Here is a 24,526-nt window from a genome sequence, read left to right on the forward strand (position 1 = left end):
TGCCCGGCTGGGAAATCCGACAGGGGTCGGTCAAAGACGGAGCGGAGGAAAGATCCTCGGAGAAGAAAAACCAAAAGGTGCTTTACTGTCAAAAACGAAGAAGAAGCGGGGGAGGTGAAAGTAAACGACTGGTTGTTTTTGCTTTTCCTTCAGCACTCGGGGAAAATGTTTTGGCAGTGATAGGTGGGACAGGATATTCATTTTTATTCTGCTTTTCTCCATTGCTCTCACTGCGCCGATACTGTAGGCTAAATCCTCCCGCCGAGCATCGTAACGGACTAGTCGCACCCCTGCTGCTCTGCCGCTCTCCCCTCCTTAGAGCGGATCGAGCTCCGGATAAACGTGTGTGGATGCTGTGGTGCTTTCTCTTACATGTTTACATCAAATCCCGTCTCCGGTGAGGTAGATAAACAAGGATAAGATCAGGAAACAACAGTGAAACAGCAACAACAACAAAAAAGGTTTATTGAGTGAGGTAGAGGGAGGCTGTGGTGTATAACGCACACAAGGAGCAGGAGGAGAGGAGGAGAGGAGGAGGAGGCGCAGCAGGAGCAGAACCAAAAACCTGCAGGTTTCGTTCAGCCTGTGGGGATGAGGACGAGGAGGGACGTAACACATCCAAGGGTGTCAGTGTGAATAGAGGAGAGGGAGCTGGAAGAGGGTACGGCACTAAAGCGCGAGGTTGTTTCCGATCCAAGGAGGCGGCGATGGCGGGAAAAGGGACCGGGGTTCACACACTCCGACAGCCGACCGCTGCCCTGTCAGCAGCCGCAGCAGCATGAGGAGGAGGAGGTAGGCTCTACGCAGCACTGCACGTCTCATCAGTCCTCCACATCCTCATTATTCATTTAGCCTTCCCCGCCCTTCTCTCCCCTCCATTAGGCTACAACCAGCCATCCACCCTTTCCCCAGCCGCCTCGGTATCCATCCATCCTATCAATACATTCACCCATCTGTGCCCTTCCTCTGTGTCCCAACACTCTTGGCGTCTCGTCTCCTTCGGGTACTTTTTGGAGCCCCAGTGGCTTCCTAAAATGTTGCAGTGACAGTCAGGGGCACCTCGGGCAGGTGTTCGAGGCAGGTTTACAGCTTGAAACATATAAGAGTACTTTCATTGGATTATACATTCACCCCCTAAGGGTAAATGTTAATGGTTAGCTTTCGTTGATCCTTGCCCGTGAGCAAAACAGAGATTCCTGAAGGAACAACCATTGATATATTAAAAAAAGGGGGGTCAGTACATACTGTATGCTTATTCCTTTACATAGATTCAAGTTTAGGAAACTCCTCGTTGGAGCTGCCAACAGGCCAGGCCAGGGAGTTCCCATTGATCCAGTTCAATTAACAGGGCTTTTTATCCACTTCATCACGTCCAGCTGCCTGAGCCATTTGGCAGCGAAAGCCTGTGCATGCTAACTGCTGAGATGGATATATATAAAAAAGCAGCTAAACTCACCATCTGGGTATTCACTCAGCCCGCTAGACTATGAAACTTTAATAGGGTCTAATTTTCAAACCACCTCATAATTTATTGCTGTGGCGTCTGAACTGACAACCTCGAAAAGAGTCGAAGTGGGAAGAACACGGCGAGGCTTTATTAACAAAGAGAAACGGAAATACTGTTAGAGTTAGATTCAATGGTAAAAGTTGGCCGCAGCACAATGAGAAGGGTTGGATATCACTCGGGCTGAGTGGAAGAAAACCACTGTCGTATAATATTTACTACAGCTATAGTAGCTCAGAGCTGCCAAAGCTTTATTTCCCAGAGGGCTCTTGTATTTTTGAGTCCACTTTTAAGAGGCTGCCGTATCCTTTGTAGCCTTTTTGACAGGACAAATTAATCTAAATGTGACCCTGTAAATCTAAATTATGTGGTTTTGACTTGCGCGTTAAAGGGGTCGATTTACACAAAGTATAACAAAAGATTTCTCACTTTTGGGCTTTTCTGGTAATGTTTTGAGATGTCCGTCTGAGGTTTTTGCCTCGGTGAATGGGATTATACTGTATGTGTGGTGCTCACAACATGGACAAGTTTGCACGTAACATTACATTTAGTGGTTAAATTATTTTGATCATTGATTTGAATGAATGATAGGGCATGAATCTAGTTATTGTCTGGTCTAAAAACGGCAATTACAGTTTCTAAAAACACAAGGTGACATCTTCAAATTAGCTTCTTTTCTTTGTCCAACCCAACAGTCAAAAAAAAGAAATTAGCCGATTATCTGTCGATCAACTAATGTATAAACTAACTGAATCATCATTTCAGCTCAAAAAATACATAAACAGCAAAATGAGCTCCTGTTATTCTTGATTAATTCACGCACGTCACATGGAGAACAGGTTTTATTGGAACTAGTTTCTGTAAAAAAAAAAAAACATCCCTCTATTGTATTGAGGTGGAGGTAAAGATGGTCGAAACGGGCAAAGACGGCTCGCTATCACCAGAGAAAGAGCCAGAGAGAAAATGTTTCGTTTTTTTATCATTTGAATGAATTGACCCTTTAAGGATTCGATGATCATGTTTTTTGATGGGGGGGCTCCTGTGGCCTGTCCCAGATCTGACCAGCCTGTGTGTGATGAAGGGTAAAAAAAAACACAGCTGGCCATCCAGTGTCACTCATCTGCTCTGCAACACTTAGCGGGAACGCAACCTCTCCCAACGGTCCTATCCTATTTGAGGCAGGCTACACCAAAATAAAAAGTATTCATTTTTTACACTCTTTTATTGGGACTATTTCTCAGATAAAATGTTTGTTGTGTTGAAAACTGTTGGCCTACACATAAGTCTGGTTATCCAAATAAACAGTGGCTCTGGTTTTTGGAAAGCGATGCTGCTGCTGCATTTTTTTTAAAGGGTAATGTTTATGTTTAAGCACCACAACTTTAATTAACTTTTGGCTGTGGGCTAAATTTTTGAAATTGAAAACTCAGCAGATGAAACTGAAATATCTGCATGATAAACATACCACAAGGAGTCAACTCAAGCATGTCGGCCTTTATGGACACAGACAAAGGAAAACTAAATTGAATCAATAGACAGTGTTGCATGTTGCCCAGTAGTTTAATTCAAAAGCTTGCAATACTAGTGTCATCGTTTAGAAATAGATGATAAATAGGAAAAAACAAGTCCTTTGAGTAAGCTGTAACACTGAGATTGATTGTGCTTAAAACTAGTTAGAAAGCAAGCAGAACAGTTTGCAGGTAAAGGATTAGATCAATTCGGACATTTTGAGCATCAATGTTTATGCACACATTTATGATGGAAATCTCATAGAAAACACAAAATTCAGGAGGTAGTTGACAATTCAAATTAAAAAGATATAATGTAATGTAATGCAGTAACACTCTCAGGCATTCTGTAGTGGTTTAAAATATTTGTTCTCCTGTAGATCAACTTCTCATTTAATGTTCTCCCCGCAGTGTCAACACAAATGAAGGCATTTTTTAGTCTTCCTTCCTCTTATGTGTCTTTTGGCTTGGGGAAGTAACCACTTTTAATGTGCATGTGGCACATTATTCACCTCAATAAACCAAAAGTAATGGATAAGCAGTTGAAATTGGGGATGCAGCGATCCAACATTTTCAGCCTCGATATTGAGAGCGACACTTGGGCGATACAGTACCAATCTGTTACCAGTTTTTAATTAATAAGCCTCACTGTGTAAGGCAATCAGGCACAACCATTTCTTTCCTAATTTTGTAAAAACAAAATGTAACAAAAACATACATAAATGTACTGAATTGTTATTAAGATAATGGTTCTTGATACCAGATCGGCACATTGTCACCGATACCCGATCCAGCTAGCATCAGACTGATATCAGTATTGGTTCATCTCTACTTGAAATAGCTAAAGGAAATTAATAAACAGTTGGAATAGTTAGCTAAAAGTAGTGGACAAACAGTTGCAATAGTTAGCTAATCAATGATAAACAACAGACACTTTTCAGGAAGAAGGCAGCTGAATAGTGGAGGAAAGTGACCAGGACAAGAAAGCATTAAAATGCTACCGCAGCAACATTGAGGGGAGATGTTTGAACTCAATAGCATTCTCTTTACTTTCACGTGACTGCTTGGAAAGCGTGGACTGAACACTCTGGAAGATGCTTTTTAAAATGAGCCCAGCATGACCTTGTGAGAACAAAAGCAGATGTGACATTCTTGAAACTCATTGCTGTGCAGGTCAAGTCACAATGGCAGTGAAGATAGTTCAGATGTGTCTTGCCAACATATGCATTGGCCTACAGTAAGAGAGGTCTCAAAAAGAGAGTGAATGATTGAAGGTAAAGTTGTTTTGACCAAGACATTGCTTGAGGTTTAGGTTTGGTGTTTTGGCTCCCAACTGGAACGCTAACAATAGAGAGCCAGGGCAGCGTCTCAAAGTAACTGGGTGCCCTCCTTGCTCAGTGCTGGTCATATTTATTATGCATAACAACTCACCAGACTACGATAAAGCATCAAATGGGGCAAACTTCATGACCAATTTAAGAACCGTGGTCCTTTTGTGAAATCAGGAGGTACAGTAAATACATTTTCAGATATGTTAAAGCAATACAGACACTACTTCAAAAGTCTGAATAGTGTTTACGTTGTAAAATAAAATGAACAGTATCTGTAACCTGCTCCGTGTTGGCAGTGATCAACCCCACATATCATGTATGATAGTAAACTGAATTTCAATCGATTTTAGAACACTTTAAATACATTATGTTGCACTCCTGAAAATTCTAATGGCCATTATACTTTAAAAAACGAAACAATAATAAATTACGAAAATAATCTGCAGATTAATTGATAATGAAAATAATCATTGGTCGCAACCCGAGGAGTGATGGTCCCCATTCAGCCACAACAATCATGATTACTTTGTTAAATCAGCATTCTGTCATATGGCCTTCGTCAACCCTGACTTTTCTTTACCCCGATAGAGGCAATGTACCCCGCTTTAACATTAAAATGAACCATAAATGCAGTGGTTGAATGAGGATTGTTGCTTCAAGGCAGTGAACCTCAGTCAGCCACATAACCAGTCAGGCCTGTTTCAATAAAAGCGCAGTTCAACCTCTACCTTCAGTGAACTGCCACTCGAAACGGCTCACAAATCGTAGCTGTGAGTGTCTTGAGGAAAATGTGTCACTATCCCAAAGTGCACTGCTTCACTGAGTGAAGGTCATATCCTCATCGACATCAGCACAGCTTTTCTTGCATACGTTACACAAAATGTGGAGGCCAAAAAAACGGGCCGGGCTGTTTAGGCATGGAAACAAAGAAAGCAGGGAGAATGGCATTATAAGTATTTTGCTCCGTTTACTGTATTTTTCTTTTCCTCCAGGTTTCAGGCTGATGTGACAGAGACAGACTCTAATGTATGCCTAGTGTTTCACCACTGTGTCACTACCCCAGCCTTCGTTCTGATTATTGACCGCCGCAGAATCGCTGGGGCTTTAATTAGTGCTAGTGTAACTAATTGGCTTGCATAAAAGTGACATTGATGGGAGGCCGGAAAACGAATTAATGAGGATAGGCCTTGGCAGATTAAATGGAACTGCTAAACAGTAAATGTCTGGATGCCTGTTCTCCCAGTGAAACTGGCATTTACGTCGAAAAAAAAAAAAGAAGTCTCGCACTCAACCATTGATGGTGGTCTGCATGTGACGATTGTGGATGTGTGGGCATCCATCATGTGTGTGTGTGTGTGTGTACTTTTGTGTACATGTGCATTTAAGTGTTTATGAGCCCCTCTGGGTGTGCACACTTCATCAGAGCTCACGTAACTAGATGTTCATTTAGTTGACAGGAGAAATCTCTCAAGCGTTGGATATGCTTCGATGTAAAGTATGTTAACCTTTAAAACAAAGCCGACCCTGGCCCCTCTCATTCTCCTGTAATTGCTTGCGCTGGGTAAGCACACTCGCCTGAAAAGGTTATCGTGTTCCTTGCCAGTTGTCATGATGAATGAGCAAACATAGCAGGAAATGAAATTTGGAAGTTAAGAAAATCTGCCCCACACTAAGCCGACATGTAGCATCCGCACACAATAATGCTCGGTTTTTCGGTGGACGCAAATGATTAAAAAGCAAGCACACAAATAAGCAGAACGGCAACGCTGGCAGTCAGTAAATTAACACAGTCAGGGAGGAAGCATGGACTCAAGACTTGCACTGCTGCTACATTAATATTCACCAGTTCAACCTGCAGGTTTCTGTTGGCATATTCTGTTTTTGCTGGTGGTAGGTGTGTAGGTGTGCGTGTGTGTGTCTATCATCATTGAACACAGCAATGATGCAGTATGTTTCTAGTGTGGGTATAATTATGTGTGATGGGCACATGCATCTTTGCCGTTGTTTTACTTATGATAGACAAGCTTTTGTTTTTGTAACATGACCATTAAACCGGAAGTTAAGCGGAGCTCAGAAAGATGAGAAATGGCGGTGAAAACAGCGAACTGTTTCTTCCCCGTCTGTTATTCTACAGCTGGTCTACCAGGCGAACATGGTAAAGTTTATTCAGTTAACTCATTAAAGTACTGTTATACTTTTAGGTGATGAGAGACAGAGTATTTGTTTCTTTGTTGTTTGTACATGAAGCTGTTTTGTGTCTTCTAGTTTTCCCGGTATTCCATGAGAGAGAATCAGTAAGAAGCGTGGACTCTTTTATGACCAGTGTGGCTACAGGTTCTATTTTGTGGGTTTTTCTCTGAACTGGGGCCATGATTAAGAGGGACGGCCGGGGAAACCTCACCCGGCCCGGACACGGCAAGGATTGACAGATTGATGCTCTTTCTCCATTCTGTGGGTGGTGGTGCATGGCCATTCTTAGTTGGTGGAGCAATTTGTCTGGTTAATTCCGATAACGAACGAGACTCCGGCATGCTAACTAGTTACGCGGCCCCGTGCGGTCGGCGTCCAGCTTCTCAGAGGGACGAGTGGCGTTCAGCCGCACGAGATTGAGCAATAACAGGTCTGTGATGCCCTTAGATGTCCGGGGCTGCACGCGCGCCACACTGAGTGGATCAGCGTGTGTCTACCCTTCACCGAGAGGCGTGGGTAACCTGCTGAACCCCACTCCTGATATTAGTCCATTTATTTTTTTTAATTATTACTTTAACAGCTCAGGGATGTTTGAGCAACCTGTTTGTGCACTCTCTGAAGATCTTTTGCACTGTGAAGTCAGCTCTGTTCTTGAATAAAGGGTTGGAAATTAATGCTTTTTTGTTTTTTTATCCGATTCATCGATTAATCGAACAAATAATCGACAGATTAATCGATTATTAAAATAATCGTTAGTTGCAGCCCTAATTGTGTGCAGTGTGTTTGTTGTTTGTACCATCGAGTCTGATCTGCATTCGATTTCGTGATAGTGGGTCTGTGAACGCACAACAAAAAAAAAAAAAAATAGATTGTATGTGCACTGCAGTATTTGGTGTGCATGTGATTATGTGCAATGCACAGTACATTTAGTGCTTGTGCAAACTGATTGTTTGCCCCGGCGAGTTAGAGAATCAGTGTGCGCATACGTGATCGCCTTTGTCCTTCCCTTGGTGCACAATTCCCCGTGGGCAACAGATGCAATCATTCACGTCACATTTTGTCTGCTTTGACGCACGCTTGTGTGTGTGCATGTTTCCTTGCGTGGCCTGCATTTATGCCTGTGGTAGAAGATCGAGCAGCCTGGGTGGTCTCAACGAGACAGTAGGCGGCATTGATAAGCTGAAGGTGCAAGGTGAATGGCGGGTGAAGGCTGTTATCACCGGAGGCTGGCTCAGGCTTCGCCACCACTGCCTGCTGGACCCTGAAAACTCATTTTGACAGATGCATCTCCTCCCTAGCTGTCGACGCGCGGTGGGGGGCTGATGACACTCGCTTGCACAAGCGGCTCAGTGTAGCGTTAGCCGGCATCACGTTGAGCAAACCTGCAATTTATACTTCTGCCCCAGGCATTAAGCTGAATAATGACATGCAAGAAGCCACCACCATCTCACCATGCCCAGCACCCGACAACCAAGCTCATAGTTTCAACGAAGCATTTGAGTATTTTCAATTCCTTTTTATAGTCCCTAACTGTGAGATGTGTCCGGGATGATCAAGGAAATGCTCTTATTTTCTTTCACTGTGTGAAGTAATGTGCTCATTTAGTCAGTTGTGATTTACTCTGATAAGATGTGTTGTACTGTATTTCCGCCACTAGGCACACATCTCGATGAGCCTTTTTTCAGTTGTACTAATGAACTGTACGCACAGCAATATTTACAGCAGCAATCTTCATGTATATGCCACTGGCCCGCTTGCAACGGTGTTCTCTGAATTTCCCATTTCTTTCCTCAGAAAGCCGCATCCCCAGAGCCTGCTGTTTTTTTTACGTCCCTGTCCAATCAAAGATGCTACAAAGCTGTCGTATTGATTGATTTCTCCCTTTCAAAATGTTAAGTCAGCTTACAAAAGTGCCATTTACCATAGTGGGCTCTGCTTCCACAGAAAGCTCTAATTGGGGCCTTTGCATCTGGAAGAAATTAATTCAGAATTACTCTTGAGTGTGTCAAAACAAACCGTAAATAAAATGATTAAGAAATATGCTCGGTTCTCCCCACAAGTAGAATGAAAAACACATCTGCATCTCAGACAATTGACACCTGGCTCGGTGCCAGTGAATCGGTGGTACTTTTCGGACCACTGCCAACATTGTTTTCTCATGTTTCTTTTTTTCTCGTTTCAGCTCAGAGAGAGCAAACACAGAGGAGGTGACCCTTATCATATCCTGAAGGAGACGAGACACAGAGCATGACCTTGTGTTTGTCTGCAGTGCCAAGGAAGAGCCTGGAAGAAGCCTCCATGGCCAGAGAATCATCGCCTTCCTAGCTCCATCAGGAGCCCCTATAACCCTGTTGCCAGCTGCACTGGGGGGCTCAAACGTTCCCCTTACTCCACCAAGGGGCTCACTCCAACCCATCTGCCAGCTCAGATAACCCTCTGACTGTTGGCAACCACATGTTTGAGGCGACTGTGTGTGACCGCCTCCGCCGCCCATTCTCGAGCAGCAGCAGCAGCTTCCTGCGACCCCGATCTGCACCATGCAGTGGAGACGGCGGCACTGCTGTCCCATCAAGATGACCTGGACCGTCAAGCGTTCGCTCTTCCGGACCCATGTGGCCGGCCTCCTCTCGCTGGCTCTGCTCTTCACCCTCTTCTTGTTTTTCAGCCACCAAGACTGGCTGCCAGGACGCAGTGGACCCCGGGAAAACCCACTGGCCTACACCGTCAGGGGCTTCCGCAGCCCCAAGGGAGAAGCCAACCAGAGCAGCTCCCTGAGGAGCCTGTGGAGGGAGACGGGGTATGTAGCGCCAAAGCCTCTGCTCAACCTCAGCTCTCAGCAGGCGGATGGGGCGGCGGGGGAGACAGCAGGAGGTGGAGGACCCAGGATGGGCGTAATGGGGCTCGGGGACTCTATGAGCACCAACAACAGTTTACAGAAGGAGATGGGCGTGGGAGGGAGGCTCAGCGCTCAGCCCTACCGCTACATCCTGAACGAGCCTTTCAAGTGCAGGGACGGCATGCCCTTCCTCATCCTCCTCATTGCTGCAGAACCTGGCCAGGCCGATGCCCGCAACGCCATCCGCCAGACATGGGGGAATGAGAGCATAACAATGGGCCTGGGGTTTGTCCGTCTTTTCCTGCTCGGCACAGGAAAGAGCTCAGACACCTACCTCCAGAGCAGCATAGAGGACGAGAGCCGCGTTCACCACGACATCATCCAACAGGAGTATCAGGACACTTACTACAACCTGACCATTAAAACACTGATGGGCATGAACTGGGTGGCCACCTATTGCCCACACGCCTCCTATGTGATGAAGACAGACAGCGATATGTTCGTCAACACAGAGTATCTCATCCAAAAGCTGCTGAAGCCCGAGCTGCCTCCCAAGCAGAGGTACTTCACTGGCTACCTGATGAGGGGCTATGCACCAAACCGAAACAAGGACAGCAAGTGGTACATGCCGCCGGAGCTGTACCCAAGCGAGCGCTACCCGATATTCTGCTCAGGCACGGGGTACGTGTTCTCAGGGGACATGGCCGAGCTGATCTACCAGGCCTCGCTCAGTATACGCAGGCTGCACCTGGAGGACGTTTACGTGGGGATCTGCCTGGCGAAGCTGCGCATCGACCCGGCGCCCCCTCCCAACGAGTTCCTCTTCAACCACTGGCGGGTGTCTTACTCCAGTTGTAAGTACAGCCACCTGATCACATCGCATCAGTTCCACCCCAATGAACTCATCAAGTACTGGAACCACTTGCAGAGCAACAAGCACAACGCCTGCATCAACGTGGCCAAGGAAAAGAACGGCAGGTACAGACACCGAAAGTTTCATGGAGAGAGGCCTCCTTGATGCAACCTGTGACTACCACCCGCCTCAAAAGAAAGGGAGATGGGCGCACTGTAACTACAGCCGAAGGAGGGCATATTGAACTCAGCACTATACACTATATGGGGAAAAGCACATTGTTTTTTGGTATTGTGTACAGTCGATGATCCAAACTATTTTTTTAATTTGAGAAAAAATAATGTTATGTATTGTAAACCTGTTAAGCTATTTCTAAGAGGAAGATTGGAGGACATGTCTGCGATGTAGAGCTTGCACATAAAAAGTGCTGCTGCTTAATTAAGAGTGGTGTTTATGATAATTCAGGTGCCAACAGAAACGTGTTAATTCATGCTACAGTTAATGTGAGGGCTCTCCTTGAAAGGATAGTACAGTATGTCGCACTCTACAAATCTAAAGGAAAAAAAATAATGAAGACACAATTGTGTTTACACAGACAAAGGGAAATGCACATGTATTTTGTCGACAGTTACACTACCTAAATATGAATGAAAGTATCTTTGACGTTGACCAGTTATGCTGCCCTGTTTCTCAGTGTTTACTTTACAGATTTATCAAAGAATACAACACTAAAGAAAAGGTTTATCTGTCATATACTGTATTTTGTTTTAAAAAAAAATCTACATGAAAGCACTCATGTCACGTCAGAGATGACTGAGATTGTATTTTTTAAAGCTTTACATTGAGTATGACTGCACTTGAGCAAATGTGCAACGAATTAATTAACAATTAAATGTACTGAACTCATTTTGCTTGCAGTTGTGTGTGTGATTCATCTGGGACTTTTTTATGCAATCAAACAACTTTAGTATCATTACTGTCTAAGCCAAGGGCAGCAAATATAGCGCAAGGACATCATTTAATGTCCCTGCGACCTGTTTTAAGGCACAGTTTCTGAATACGGGCTTTGTGTATTTCCCCATGGACGTTTCGATACTTACACAATATCTTTTCAGCAAAATAAAAAAGGTTCCCGTTTTACAATATGGGACCTTTAAGTTATGTAGTGAATCACCAGTTTGAAACTACAGACAATATCCTTCACATGTCAGTTGTTTCGGGGAAGGTGTGATTGCTCCTTCACGTCACTTCCTATTATGAAGAGTGCTCAGACTTCTCCGCTCGGCTCCTTTTCTTTTTTGTTTCCACTTTTATGACTACCAGTGGTTGCATTGTTACTGAACGGTCTAAAATTTTAATTCCGAACGAACCAGGCAAATAATGTGCGTTTTCTACAAACAAAGCCACTAATCGTTAATAAAAAAAGGTAATATCGTATTCAGTGGACCTTGAAGAAATGCATTAACTTCCAAATAGAAAATTGAAACATTGAGATAAGTTTAGGTCAGGTAGAAGCAACGTGAAAACAATCAGGCTGAGCGATGACAAATTAATTATACATCGAACCCTTCAGTGTCCCCTGCATTAAATATTCGGCTGCAAAACACCCAAGTTTAGATTTTAATTGAAAATGAATGCATATGATTTTGAAAGGCTGCCAGTGTTACTCCGGGATGGAACTGCCTGTGCAAGTGTGTGTGTGTGTGTGTGTGTGAGTGTGTGAGTAGGGAGGCAATAAATAAATAAATACACGCCAGAATGCTCAGGGCCACCAACAAAAAGAGCATATAAAATTGGGTTAAGACTTGAAATAGTCTATATCAAGATTAAGGCAAATCTAAATAAACTAATGGAGAGCCAGGTCTCCTGCGCGTCTGTCAGTCTATTTTTTTAATCACCTACACGTTTGAGCAATTCCGTTAAGGGAGCTGTAAAATGGGTAAAGTTCATACAATGGTATATTTTAAGCCCCTAATCACTAAGCAGAAGAGTCTTAGGGGCGGAGGAGCCTGAAAAGTAAAGACAGCGGAGGGAGAGAATATCAAGATGTTCATCTCAGATAAACTGCACAGTGCAAAGAATTATTTGATGCCGGAGCCACAGGCAAAGAAACAACAGCTTTATGTGTTACTCTGTACACAGTCGTGAGAGAGATTATGCCATAGTACCAACCTCAGTTGAACAGTTATCTACAGGCAGACATCATGTTATTATCTCGAAACAGAGTTTCGAGATAATAACATGATGATAACAGTTATGATGATAACAGTCAGCTGTAGGATCTATACATTTGCGAAATATCCATCAGGTGATCCAAAGAACAGATATGTTAGGACATTGTGGCTTCACACCTATTTTAACATTGTACCAACTAAGTAGCCTTGCCTTTTTCTTAAAAATAACTTCTTCTACAAATGCCCTGATTACCTGCAGTCAGGTTTGATATTGACGAGTTTCCAAACTGATCAAGCTGGCTGCTGTTGACTTGACAATGTTCATATATGGCTGGAATTTGTTAAGAGGTGTGTCAATGTTAAAGAAAGCCACATCACCTGGAATAGACTGCAAGAAGGTATTTAGAGGACGGGCTGAAGTGGCAGTAACTGGGTCAATACAAATTTGAATCCATGTTTCTTTCATGGTTTTGTATTTGAAATATATTAAATGGATTAAGTCCAATTTTACAATTTAAAAGCATCTTGTCCCCTTGATTTCCTATAGGTGACCCTATAGTCTGCTACATTCAAACCAACTTTCTATTTCAACCTGTTTCACAGAAATTATTGGATGTCAGGTATGCTGTATTTTCTACCAAACCAAATCACTTTACTCTTCATTCATGGTATTTTTTTTTTTATTTCAGCAGGGACTCTAAACCTGGCTCATTATTTTGTAATTTTGTAAAAAGATAAAGAAAGCTTTGATGTTGCTAATTGGATAACAAATCGAACAACAACATGATTGAGAAGCATAAAATGAACATCTGAAACCTTGCACATAAAAACTGATAAAACTGACCTTGTAAAGAGTAGTTTCATAAAGTAATGCTAACTCAATTAAATAAATGGGCATGAATGTGTCTTCAATGTGTCCAAGATACATCTAATTCACTGTTTCCCTTCAGTATGTTGGGTTAAGTCCACACCGTCTGAGAGATTCGCCCCTTTTTTGGCCACAGTGGTGGAGCCTCATCAAACTGCACGCTCTTGTAGCTGTGCCTCTCGCTGCTTTACTTACGTGACTGTGGTATCAACTGAAAAGGTTACAGTGTGTACATTACACGAGTAGCAAATCAAAAACATCCATGTGTCTCCAACAATGCCCTGACCAGCCTTTAGGTCGTATATTAAACCAAACCTTTTGGTCACCACACAGGAAAACAAGGACATCCAATTTCCTTCTCAAAGCCCCTTCCATTCCAGCACAGTGGAATTCATGAAACACTGAACTGGTCCCAGGTATTCATCACCCCCCATTAGCAATGATTAAAGCCATGACTCAAACCTTGGGAACAAGGTTTGGTATCATTCATGCATGTCCATATGCAATCAGAGCGCCAGATTACCAGCATCCGGCTGCACTCAGCCCTTCAACAAATGATGAAAACGAGAGAGGGCAGGGGAGGGAAAAGTATAGAGGGAGGGCTAGAAGAGGTGAGAGGGAAAACTGAGGCAGAGACAAATAGACTGGTCGGCTACTGGAGAAGTACAAGTAAAAGAGAAAAGGATGAGGAGGAAAGAGAAAAATAGCAGGAAGGAGGGAGTGATGAATGAAAGGGAAAGGAGCAGTGACTGATCAGTATTGAAAACCTGTGCCGCTGTAAACGTGGTATAAAAGGCTAACAGTGGAAACGGATTGAGATGTCTGTCATGATGGAGTGGAGGCTGTGGCCCGGCTTTAACATCACAGCTCACTGTTCCTTTAGAAACCAGAGGAGAGAAAATACACTTGAGGAAGAGACAAATCTCCTGACCTTTCAATAACAGCCATGCCTGGAACCTGACTAATAGGCCTACCTCTCCGTCGGCATGACTGATGAATCCCTAATGGAAGTTTTGGGTGAAAAATAACTGAATTTGACAAAGAAAATGATAAATGTCATCCGCTGCAACTGCAAGTGAAAAACAATCTACTTTTTTCAATAGATTTTTTTATGATTTACAAACTCAAAATACAGCAACAACATTTGGAGTAGACTATATATTTAAATACCATTTCAAGCCCCAAACAACACGAAACTGCACCAGTTTCACAACAGCCATTTAGACACGTTGCAGGATATACGCAGGTGTAATTAATGACTTTAATTATGGCCTATAGGTGGGCCAGGGCCCTGGTATTGTGCATGCTGGCTCGCTTGAATGACTGTGACATTACATAGAATTGCATTATAATCAATTGTCTCGATCACACCTGTATTTACCCTGCCATGACAGGTCGAAATGGATGCTGTGAAAAAGGCCTAATATAAAGCAATAGCCATGCTGCAATAGCCATGGCTGACCTTGGCTAAAGCTACATTCACTGACAATTTTGATGAACTGGCGCCGTGTTGATCTAGTCAGTCGCCAAATCCAATCACTGTAGAAAAGAAATGGCCAAACACCTGCTGGCTAAAAGGAGACAGTAACCTAGCATAGCAGAGTTAAAGGAACTGCCATATAGCCTCTAGTGGAATCAACATTATTTGGGGAAGCTACCTCTAAAACTCGTATTTAAATTGATTTAAATTTAAATATCAACAAACGGAGAGACCAGAAGACTTAGCTACATTCACTTAACTAGTCCTGCTTAATTTCAGCCTCCAATTTAACATGAATTCAGATCAAAATCATGTTCACGAATTAAATTGAATATTAATTCATTTTAAATCAATAAACATTTGACATTTATGCAGTTACAGAGAAACAACTGTCATCTCAGGCTTTGACTCCATGGATTTCACATGATTTGTGTAAGTTACCTCTAATATTAAATCAGAAATTCATCATATTTTGATTTCAGAGATGACATTTTAGAAATGATATACTCAAATAAAATATATATGTTTCCTCCTATGAGCTCTGATCCAGAGATAAAACAAAAATAAAGATCATTTTCTTTTCTTTTCGTTTGAGGGCAAAATACCCAAATCTAACAACTCAAAACAACCTTCACACAAATCCCCGACGGTCATTTCAACATGAAGAAGGCAACATCCGCTGTGTCCTATCAGCCGAGGAAGAACTCCCTAACGCTTTCAGACAGATGGCAGATTCCAGCCAGGACTCCAGGACTCAATGATGGGGTGGTGCCAGCATTGAGCCAAAATCTATTTATAAATATAATTTGACACTCCACATTGCAGGAGAACTGCTGGACATCTAACCTGCCAGGGCCCACATAAACAAATCCAACCCTGTTAGCACTTTGAAGGGCCCTCTGAAGACGCGTGGTGCTGTTTGTATGGCACTCTGGCCATTAGCCACACAGAGCAGTAACAGGGGATGCTGGCCATAGTTACATAATGGACAACCTGCACACAGACCGCATTAAGGGGTCCATAGGAGCAGGATAGTTAATGCCAAGTTTACAACTATTTACAACAAGGACTATTGGGTTAAAGTGCCGACGCTCCTTTAAGGACTCATAGACACGTTTAAGGACAATGCAGCAGACGAAGTTATTTATCTGATCTCGATCCAGAATGCAAAAATACTTAGAAACAAGCAGGAAGTAAAGATAGCTGCAGTAAAGGTTTACCAAAGAAGATAATGTGTCTGCTGATTTCAATGGGTAAACAGTCACTTAATCTACTATTAAATATGACTTAATTTCAAGCCTTTATCTATTTAAAATCCCATGAAATGTAATGTTCTGATCGAATAACTACAAATATTGATTTGGTTAATTATTAATTATTTATACATTATTTATGCTAGATTGGTGCAGTCTAGATTTTAGCCCATCAATCTCAATGTCCCCTGGTCTGATCCTTGGGGGAGAAAGATGGGGGTTTAGGTGTGTTCAAACAAGCTATGGATCTTATATTGTTTATCTGATCTGATTAAAACCACCTTCACCACATAGTCATTGTTTCATTATAAGTCTATTATGCTGGCATGCAGAGCCCCCACAATAAAACATGTATTAATCTGGTAATACTTAAACCACACTGTATAATACAGACATGATCCATCCTTTAGCTCCCTGTTGAAAGCAGTAAGCCGCAGTTCTGTGAATAATTCTGAAGTGTAGATGCAGTGACAATCCTTATGTTTCCCATTTGTTCCGAATAACGGCCATGTAGCATGTGAAGAGCGCCAGCTGCATAGAGGAAAAAACGTCTCTGGCAGTAAATCCAAGGAAGGAAACGTCACAGCAGCACCCACACTGATTGACAGGTGATCTCGAACTGCCAGGAGCCGGGAAGAAACACCACAGCAGTGAGCGATTCGCACCACAGATGGTGACAACAGAAAAAAAAAAAAACACAGTACTTTATTACCATGATCAGACCATACAGACTCATCCATTTACATATCTGAGCTTATTAACACGTCTGAAAAATGTAGTGACAAGAAGGCCTCGTGCAAGAAAACAACTCGTTCTTAAGTGGCATGTACTTGCCGCAATCAACGGTTTTCTTGTATTTTGAAATTTCTCTCAGATACGAACACAATTTACGAGTAGTCCAGGCCTGTCTGTGGAGTCCTGTGCAATTAGTCTGCAAATAGATTATTTTTACTTTGGTGCAATTATGAATTTGAAATGATGAGTTTGAAAACCCTTTATGAATTCCACTTCATAATTGTGTTGACATTATGCTGTTTGACTCTGCAATTCAAAATATAAGCTAATGTAATTCAAGATTTATTCAGCGCGCGTAACTTTATCACCGCTAAAATAATTGGCTATCAATGCTATTTTATAACACTACAATATCGATATCTCAAACTGCAAAATGTCTTTAGTGATTTTCCCGTCATTGGTGGCCTTGCTGTGATGAGACGTTTTTCATTTGGAACCATTTATTCTTTATTCCAGTGCCAGTACGACCTTCTGGTGACACGGTATGAAGAGCACTTGTTATTTTCCCCATTCTTTGGCTTAAACAGGACCCTTAATTCTGCTACTGACGCTGTTAAAAATCACAGACTTTCCTTTATGGATATCCGAGAGAAGGATTCAGTATAGGACATATGGGGCAAGATGCGTAGCCTTATATGGTATTATTGTAACGTGTATTTCTCATGAATATACAGGTGGCATTCATCATGTTTACGCCGGCCATTTACACAGTTAGCTGAAGTTAGGGGCGTTTGCTGAATCTGACGTGGCACACTCGTACAAACCTACTGTATATGGAAAGAGAAATTCAGATACGAACACAAAAATGTTCTTGCATTGGGTCCGATGTTTTTCATTTGTATCAATGCAGCGAACCCATTTTTTTTGGCCATTGGAAAGTACATCTTTTACAATTTGGCACCGGACATTTATCCAAGAATAGCTTGAAACCGTTTTCCATTACCAGCAAGCAAAAATAAAATCAAGACTGTTTTAAAAAGTACATTAATCTACACAAATCAATGAGGGGGGTAGTAATTATCTCTCACCAGGCCTGTCCGCCCTCTCCCTGATGGGAGGTTGTGGAGGGCAGCAGGCGCTGCAGCTCCTCTACCTCTGCCAGGCTCATGTTTCGGCGCGGTGTTTACCCTCGCACTTTCTGCGATGACAAACGAGAACAAATCACAGGCCAAGAGTGCATTAGTAGGGTTATTGGGTTATGTGCCGGTAGAATATAAGACTGACTAAATGCTTTTTCCTAGAGAATCTCTGAGGTGTCATCTGACTAAGTGTTAAACAGAGCCCCTGCTATGTAACAATCCTGTTGATACCTGTTTGTGTGTGTGAGACGTGTGACCTTTTCAGTCATGGACCACCACTCTGAGCTGTGTCCTAATTCCATTCCTTATAAACTCTGAATCTGGTTAAAGTAAATACTCAAAGATTTTATTAGGCTACTTAAATATGCCAGATTGTTCACTTTGATGGACAGAATCGTCCCACAACACGCTGCACCAACATCATGAAACTTGACAGGGTTTGGGTCATGTCCAGGAACATTTCGGGAAACAATGTTGGGGATCAAATATCTGGTGATGCATATTCTATACAATAATCTTTAAGTGTGCACTCGTTTTCTGTAGAGGCTGCCAGCACATATGCAGATTAATACACAGTGCATGCTTTGTGGGATGAAACTGGGACTCAGCTGTAGTGTCAACAGGCGATCCAATGTCAGAAAAGGTATTAGGGCTGTAGTGGGTCAATTCATCATTTGCAGTGACCTACCACTCAGATTAACAAATTGTTGTTGTAATTCCTTAGTGTATAATAATATCATCAACTGACACAACTAAGCCTCTCCCAAAGGATCAAATCTGTGAAGTCTTCCTGTGATTCCCTTAAAATGCATAGTCTGTTTCTCAATAGACATTTGACTAAATTTGCTGGCCCTGAACAAGTTTATTCTTTAATAAGCAACATTTTAACATTCAGCTGGCATCCGACAGGTAATAAGGTAAGCAAACATAGAAATACACAAAGTAAAATAACTGAAAGCAAAAGTCTTGCATTTATCATTTAGTAAAACCTGCTTTTAACAGACTTTTAACAAACAACATTGCCCTAATAACCATCTCATGCTAATGAATCAGATTTATTTGTTAGCAAATTCAGTTCAGGTGCTGAACTCGTAGAATGCAGTGTTTTATTTTTGATGATAAGAAATTGCCTGCTGCAGCTGGAAACAACGATGACAATAGCATTGAGGCTGAACAGTTCAATTGTCAGCCGTCGAACCAAAACAAACTCAAATATGTTAAATGCGTCATTGCTGAGGGCAACTGCAGAATCGGGTGCTAAATTGAACAATTGTTAATATTTAAGAGTATTGATCAGAGCAACCTTTAGTAATTATAGAGAAGTATTATCTGTTATAAATATACTCAAGGACTAAAATAAGTGTAAACATTGTCATTCGGCTCCACGTTCCTATTGAACAGACAATTATAGGAGTGATAGCCTTTCCATCTAACTGTCAGAAAGGAGTATATTGCCGAAAATGTTGAGCTATGGCTTTAAACGGTGTTTCAACATGTGAATATAATCCAGCATGAATCAAAAAAAGGTGTCGCCTGTAACGTTTAAGACACAATACACTTTATTTGTGTCAAATTATCCAGTGATCGGAAGGGTTGGCAGCCAACACTGCCTATACAGTAGCTGCTGGATTAAGTCCTATAACGCTGACATCAGCTTGGCAGCATTTCCTTCATCCCTTCCCACGCGTCCTAATCCTCCCTTCTCCCTCACACTTTTCATCCAAAAACATTGCTGCAGAGCTGCTGCTGGCCCCTTCAAGAGACCTTCTGGAGACCTTGTTGGCGGCTGGATGTAAAACAGAAGAGCACGCAGCCATTTCCAGGAGGGCCTGATATATGGCATAGCGAAGAGATTGTGACAAGGCTCTTTGCACATGGCAGACGGGTCTGACAATCTCACATTGTGCTTGTCCCTCCTATCTGCTGAATGGTCTCGGCTAACGGAAGAAAACAGGAGATATTTTGGATTGCTGAGAGAAAAAACATTTGACAGAAATTGCAATGACAACATCCAGACAGAGATATTTAGCAGATCCAACAATTGTAAAAGTATAATCTATTAAGCAGAAAATCAATGCAGAACTGAATATAGGACACCGGGATGTAGAGCATTTTTTAAGTTGACTTTGTTTTTGCAGCTCCCCCCCACACACACACACAGACAAACACAGAGGAGTAAAGGATGCACACACTATAACCGAAGCTCCCTCTTGCCTAATTGAGGTGATTGATGCTGTGCACTAACCTGTAACATCCCGAGTTTCATTAAAACAAAATGCAGGAATCAAGATAACGGCACAGGGGGCCTAAATAAAAGTGGCAGCCTTGAAATTGGAGCAGATATAAGTCCCAGTTCTCACTTAATTCCTGAAACGGACAATCTTAGACAAACAATAAATGCAAGGCTTTTCTCACTTTGTTTTTAATTAGTTTGGTCCCATCAGTGACAGATTAAAGTCAGAGTCAGGATCATAGCCATGTGGTTTTAATTAAGTCAGAGGTTGATTAAATGGTCATTTGCATTGGATTCACATAGTCACCCTAGTCTGTCACATCGTTCAACCACCAACACTGTCGTGTACCAGTGGTTCTAAACCAGGGAGTCGAGATCCACAAGGATGAATCTTAGGAGGTTACAAAATGATCAATAAGATAATCTGCAACATTCGTTCAATCTTTTCTTTCATCTAATTATCTTGAATTGAAATTCAACAATCGGAGAAGCAATGCCAGTCGACCGTGGCTAAGTGGAGAGCAGGGCCGTCCTTCAATCAGAGGCTCGGTGGTTCAATACCCAGCTCCACTAGTTGCATGTCGATGTGTCCTTGAGCAAGACACCCCAAAATTGCTCCCGTAGAAATGTGATAGAAACTTAATTGTAAGTCGCTTTGGATAAAAGCGTCTGCTAAATGACTAATGTTAAAAGTCCTTTGCTTGCTTGCATGGAAGTCTGATGCATGCTCATCTCCCACCCTGACCTCCTCACCCTAGTAGGGCAAACACTCCTTCCTGCATTGGCACTAAATGTTGATATTTAGTCGTAAAGCGCCAGCTGCAGAATTGTACAATATTGACGAAGTTCGTAGGGATACTGTGCTAAGACAGAGATCCCTGTCTGAGAAAGAAAGAGCAGTTGATACAGTACTCTATAGGTGTTTTCTTTGAGGAAACGCCTGAGAGGTGCTGCCCACCGGGGTGCTCCCCCGAGTGCCAAATACCTTCAAGGTTGTTTTTTTTTTGCATTCGCACCACCAGGCTGAAGTGACGTAAGTTAGCCGGCACCGCTCGCACACATCTCCAGCTATCAACAAGCGGCTCATTTGATTGCTTTGCTACAAGCTTTTTTACTGTAATATAAAGAATAAAGACTTGTGTTAGCACTCTAGGCTAAACCTTGAAGTGATCACTCTATGGGAAGCTGTCACACAAAGCTACACAGGCACACTCTGTAATATCCGCCTGTAATCCATATTGTAGCGCCGTTCAAACATCTGTCATTGAGGAGTCATATGAAGTCCCAATAAAACAGCAGCAGCAGCAGCAGCAGCAGGTGATGTTTACACATGGTACTTATGTTTACTGTCTACATTTGGCTGAAAATAATTAATTTCAGGTAAGAAAGTGTTATGTAACCAATAGTTAAATGAAAAGTAGAGAACTAAAAAACAATCTGTTACATTAACTACATTCTTTAAATGGGTTCTTTCTGTCTAGGCATAAAAGGACTCGGGAGAGGGATATAAAGATACAAGCTGCAAAATGTTTTCACTCCAATGTTTTTTTAAGGGAAAAAATTACTTGATTTGAACTTTCTTTTGCAGATTTTCTGGAACTTAATTTAAATTTTGGGCTGCATTTGGATGAAAAATTCCCTCTAGACAAGGCTTATAAGTCGGACAGCACCATTATTGACATTATTTCCTACAGCTGGGGTCAGATCTAAATGTCTGCAGTGAGAAAGGTCTATTCTCCTCTGAGTGAGTCTTAACGACAGTGAGGAGAAACTCTCAGGAGATAATCAAGCTTGATTATGCTCAGGCTAGGGCACATTGAGGTCACACACACACACACACACACACACACACACACACACTCACACAAATAAAGACTTGTCTGGGGATTGCAGCATGTAAACTAATATGGAACCTGACTAAGCCATTAGACCAATGTGTATTGAGTAAATAAACACATACTTGAACAAGCTGTTAGATAAGTCAATCTCATGAGACCTGTTGGAGAAGAGGAAGTTGTACCTTTGCATGCAGAAGGTTTAAATACGTGGAGAAACACTGATTGTACCACAAAGAGCTTAAATGGAAAATCGGTCGATAAATATGAAAGAGCCAATAAACAAATGACTTCTAAGCGTACTTACTTTTGTGAAAGGCAGCTCTGTTTAGTTTCCACCAACTCTGGGCTAAACTCTAGTCTACATTATTAGGATTCTAAACTGGATGCTTTTGAATATTTTGTTGTATTATTTCTGTTTTGCCCTTTTGTGAACTTCCACATGGATGCTTTTCCCTCTTGTCACAGAGCTGATAATACAATTAAAAGTCAACATTCACATTATTCATGGCTCCGGGCCCTGAGTCTGGGCTTTCTTTCCGCAACATCCTTCAAATTTATACATGAAAAACGCAACACGAGGCACGGTACTGAACATGTTGCCTGGGGCCAAACTCTGGTTACCATTGCTTTGCTAAGCCCGCTGTGCTGCTGACTCTCCAAAAAACTTGACTCTGGCTTGTAAACCTCAAGTTTGTCCCCCTGATAAGCACGTTGTCACCGCAACATACAAACCCAGCTGCACATAGTATAAGTGCTCCAAAGAAATTCTTCATGCCTTTTAAAATATAGTTTCCTCTGTTTGACACACTGGTTGTCAAGAAAGGAGTTGAGCTGAACTGACAACTGTAAAAAGGTGCAGAGCCACAGGGATCAGTCGCGCTCATGTGAAACCATCTACAGTACAAGGTAAGAAACCAGACTTGTTTGATACAGAGAGATGGTGGTCACAAATGAGTAGATGATGAGTAGCCCTGACAATTATATTCTGCAATATAATGTTGTGATAAACTGGCAAAGGTAAACCTCCAGACCAAATGGCAGTGTTGGTTTATAACAAAAATCACATAAATGACAGACATTATTAGTTCTTGACGGGCTCAGCTTTCCATTGAAGCGTACACCTAAATCTTTAAACGGGCAAACCATGACAAAAAAAGGCAAACATTGTTGGCATGATTTCACAACAATGACTATGATATCATACGTCGTCATATCAATGAAAACACAACAAATCAAAAAACAGATCATCAAGAAGACATTGTTATACGCAACACATTGTCCTCGGGCAATCTGTTGATTGTTACACTCTCACAGACTCTGTCAAGGACTCCTGGCTGGGCCAGTAGGAAGCTCTCCTGCTTGTGTTTTCCATGGAAACTACTTCACGTTCAAAAGCCTCATTCAGGCTGATTCACTGTCTCAGACACATGGGACTTGCTGCAAAAGTGATTATTCAGTGTGTTGCCATTTTGTGAGCAACAAGAGCAATCTTTTCTGTGTATAGTCACATCTGCCGATCAGCTTTCCAGATTGACAGCTGTCACATATTTTGCTTATCGTAATGGATTTTCAGTAACAGACGCCCAGATGTTCGACTTTACATGGCATGCTTCTAATTAAACATATGCAGTAACGGTAAAACAAATTAAATGAACAAAAAACATGGAGTTGAATCAAAGACCGTATATAAGTCGCAGAGACGTCACCCATTGGTTGGTGGACTGCTGTTTTGAAGCCTGCAGTCCGGCGTTTTTGGCCATCTTGTCTTTTTTGTAATCAGCAGTCACACGAGAGGGTAGAGCTAAGTACAACCGATTGCCTTTTTGATTGCGACCAAAAAGGTTACAATTAACTTTCATGAACTGAAAACACACTGTAAAGTTCTGAAACGAAAACATGTATAGCTCCTAGAACAGACAAAGCAATGGTAGCGAACTGTCAATCACAAGGTAGAAAGCTTACCTTTCTTTATTGTCTATTTTGCTCTAAATGGGACCACAAATAAACCATAAAATGGACATTAAAAACAACTTGACTCATGTTCACAATGTTTATTGAGGTAATAAATTATGTGCGAAATAGGGTCATTTTCTCATAGACTATACAATCTGAATTATTTTTGCAACCAGAGGAGTCGCTCTCTGGTGGCCTTCTTGAGGCACTTCCACATTGGCCTCACTTTTCAGACCCAGAGGTTCCCGCCTGATTGGAATAGAGAGTTGAAGTGGGACTGGAACTTCCAGTCTCTGTTCCCGAAGTAAAAAAAGTCTCATTCAAAGTTTTGAGTTTCTGATTGTGTGTCTCTAAAATTGCTACTGTGAGTCCTCATGTGCAGTCCCAGTACAAGCCTCAGTTTGTCCTGTACTGTGTAAATCCTTCCTCCACTCTTTCTGCCATTCCCCTGCGGCTGCTTATATCAAATGCGAAAGCCTGATGCTAATGCAAGTGTAACCTTGTATTGTCCAGTTTTCAGGCAAACCTTGCACACCAGCCCTCTTCCCTGTGTCATAACTGGCAGCTCTACCTTCCCCACTGTGGCCTGGACATCACGCCACCCAGGCTCCAAAACGGTTCTACCTTTACC

At 42.2% G+C, this 24,526-nt stretch overlaps 1 protein-coding gene across 1 annotated transcript; it reads left to right on the forward strand.

The window, feature by feature from the left end:
* The first annotated feature begins 453 nt into the window (after positions 1-453).
* b3galt2 (UDP-Gal:betaGlcNAc beta 1,3-galactosyltransferase, polypeptide 2) lies at positions 454-11,052 on the forward strand. The gene is made up of 2 exons (XM_079158247.1): positions 454-792; positions 8,716-11,052. The coding sequence occupies exon 2, from the start codon at positions 9,071-9,073 to the stop codon at positions 10,385-10,387; it is 1,317 nt and encodes a 438-aa protein (XP_079014373.1). The 5' UTR covers positions 454-792; positions 8,716-9,070; the 3' UTR covers positions 10,388-11,052.
* Positions 11,053-24,526: the final 13,474 nt, after the last annotated feature.

Source organism: Pholis gunnellus, assembly GCF_910591455.1.
Source record: "Pholis gunnellus genome assembly, chromosome: 4".
NCBI classification, from domain to species: Eukaryota; Metazoa; Chordata; class Actinopteri; order Perciformes; family Pholidae; genus Pholis; species Pholis gunnellus.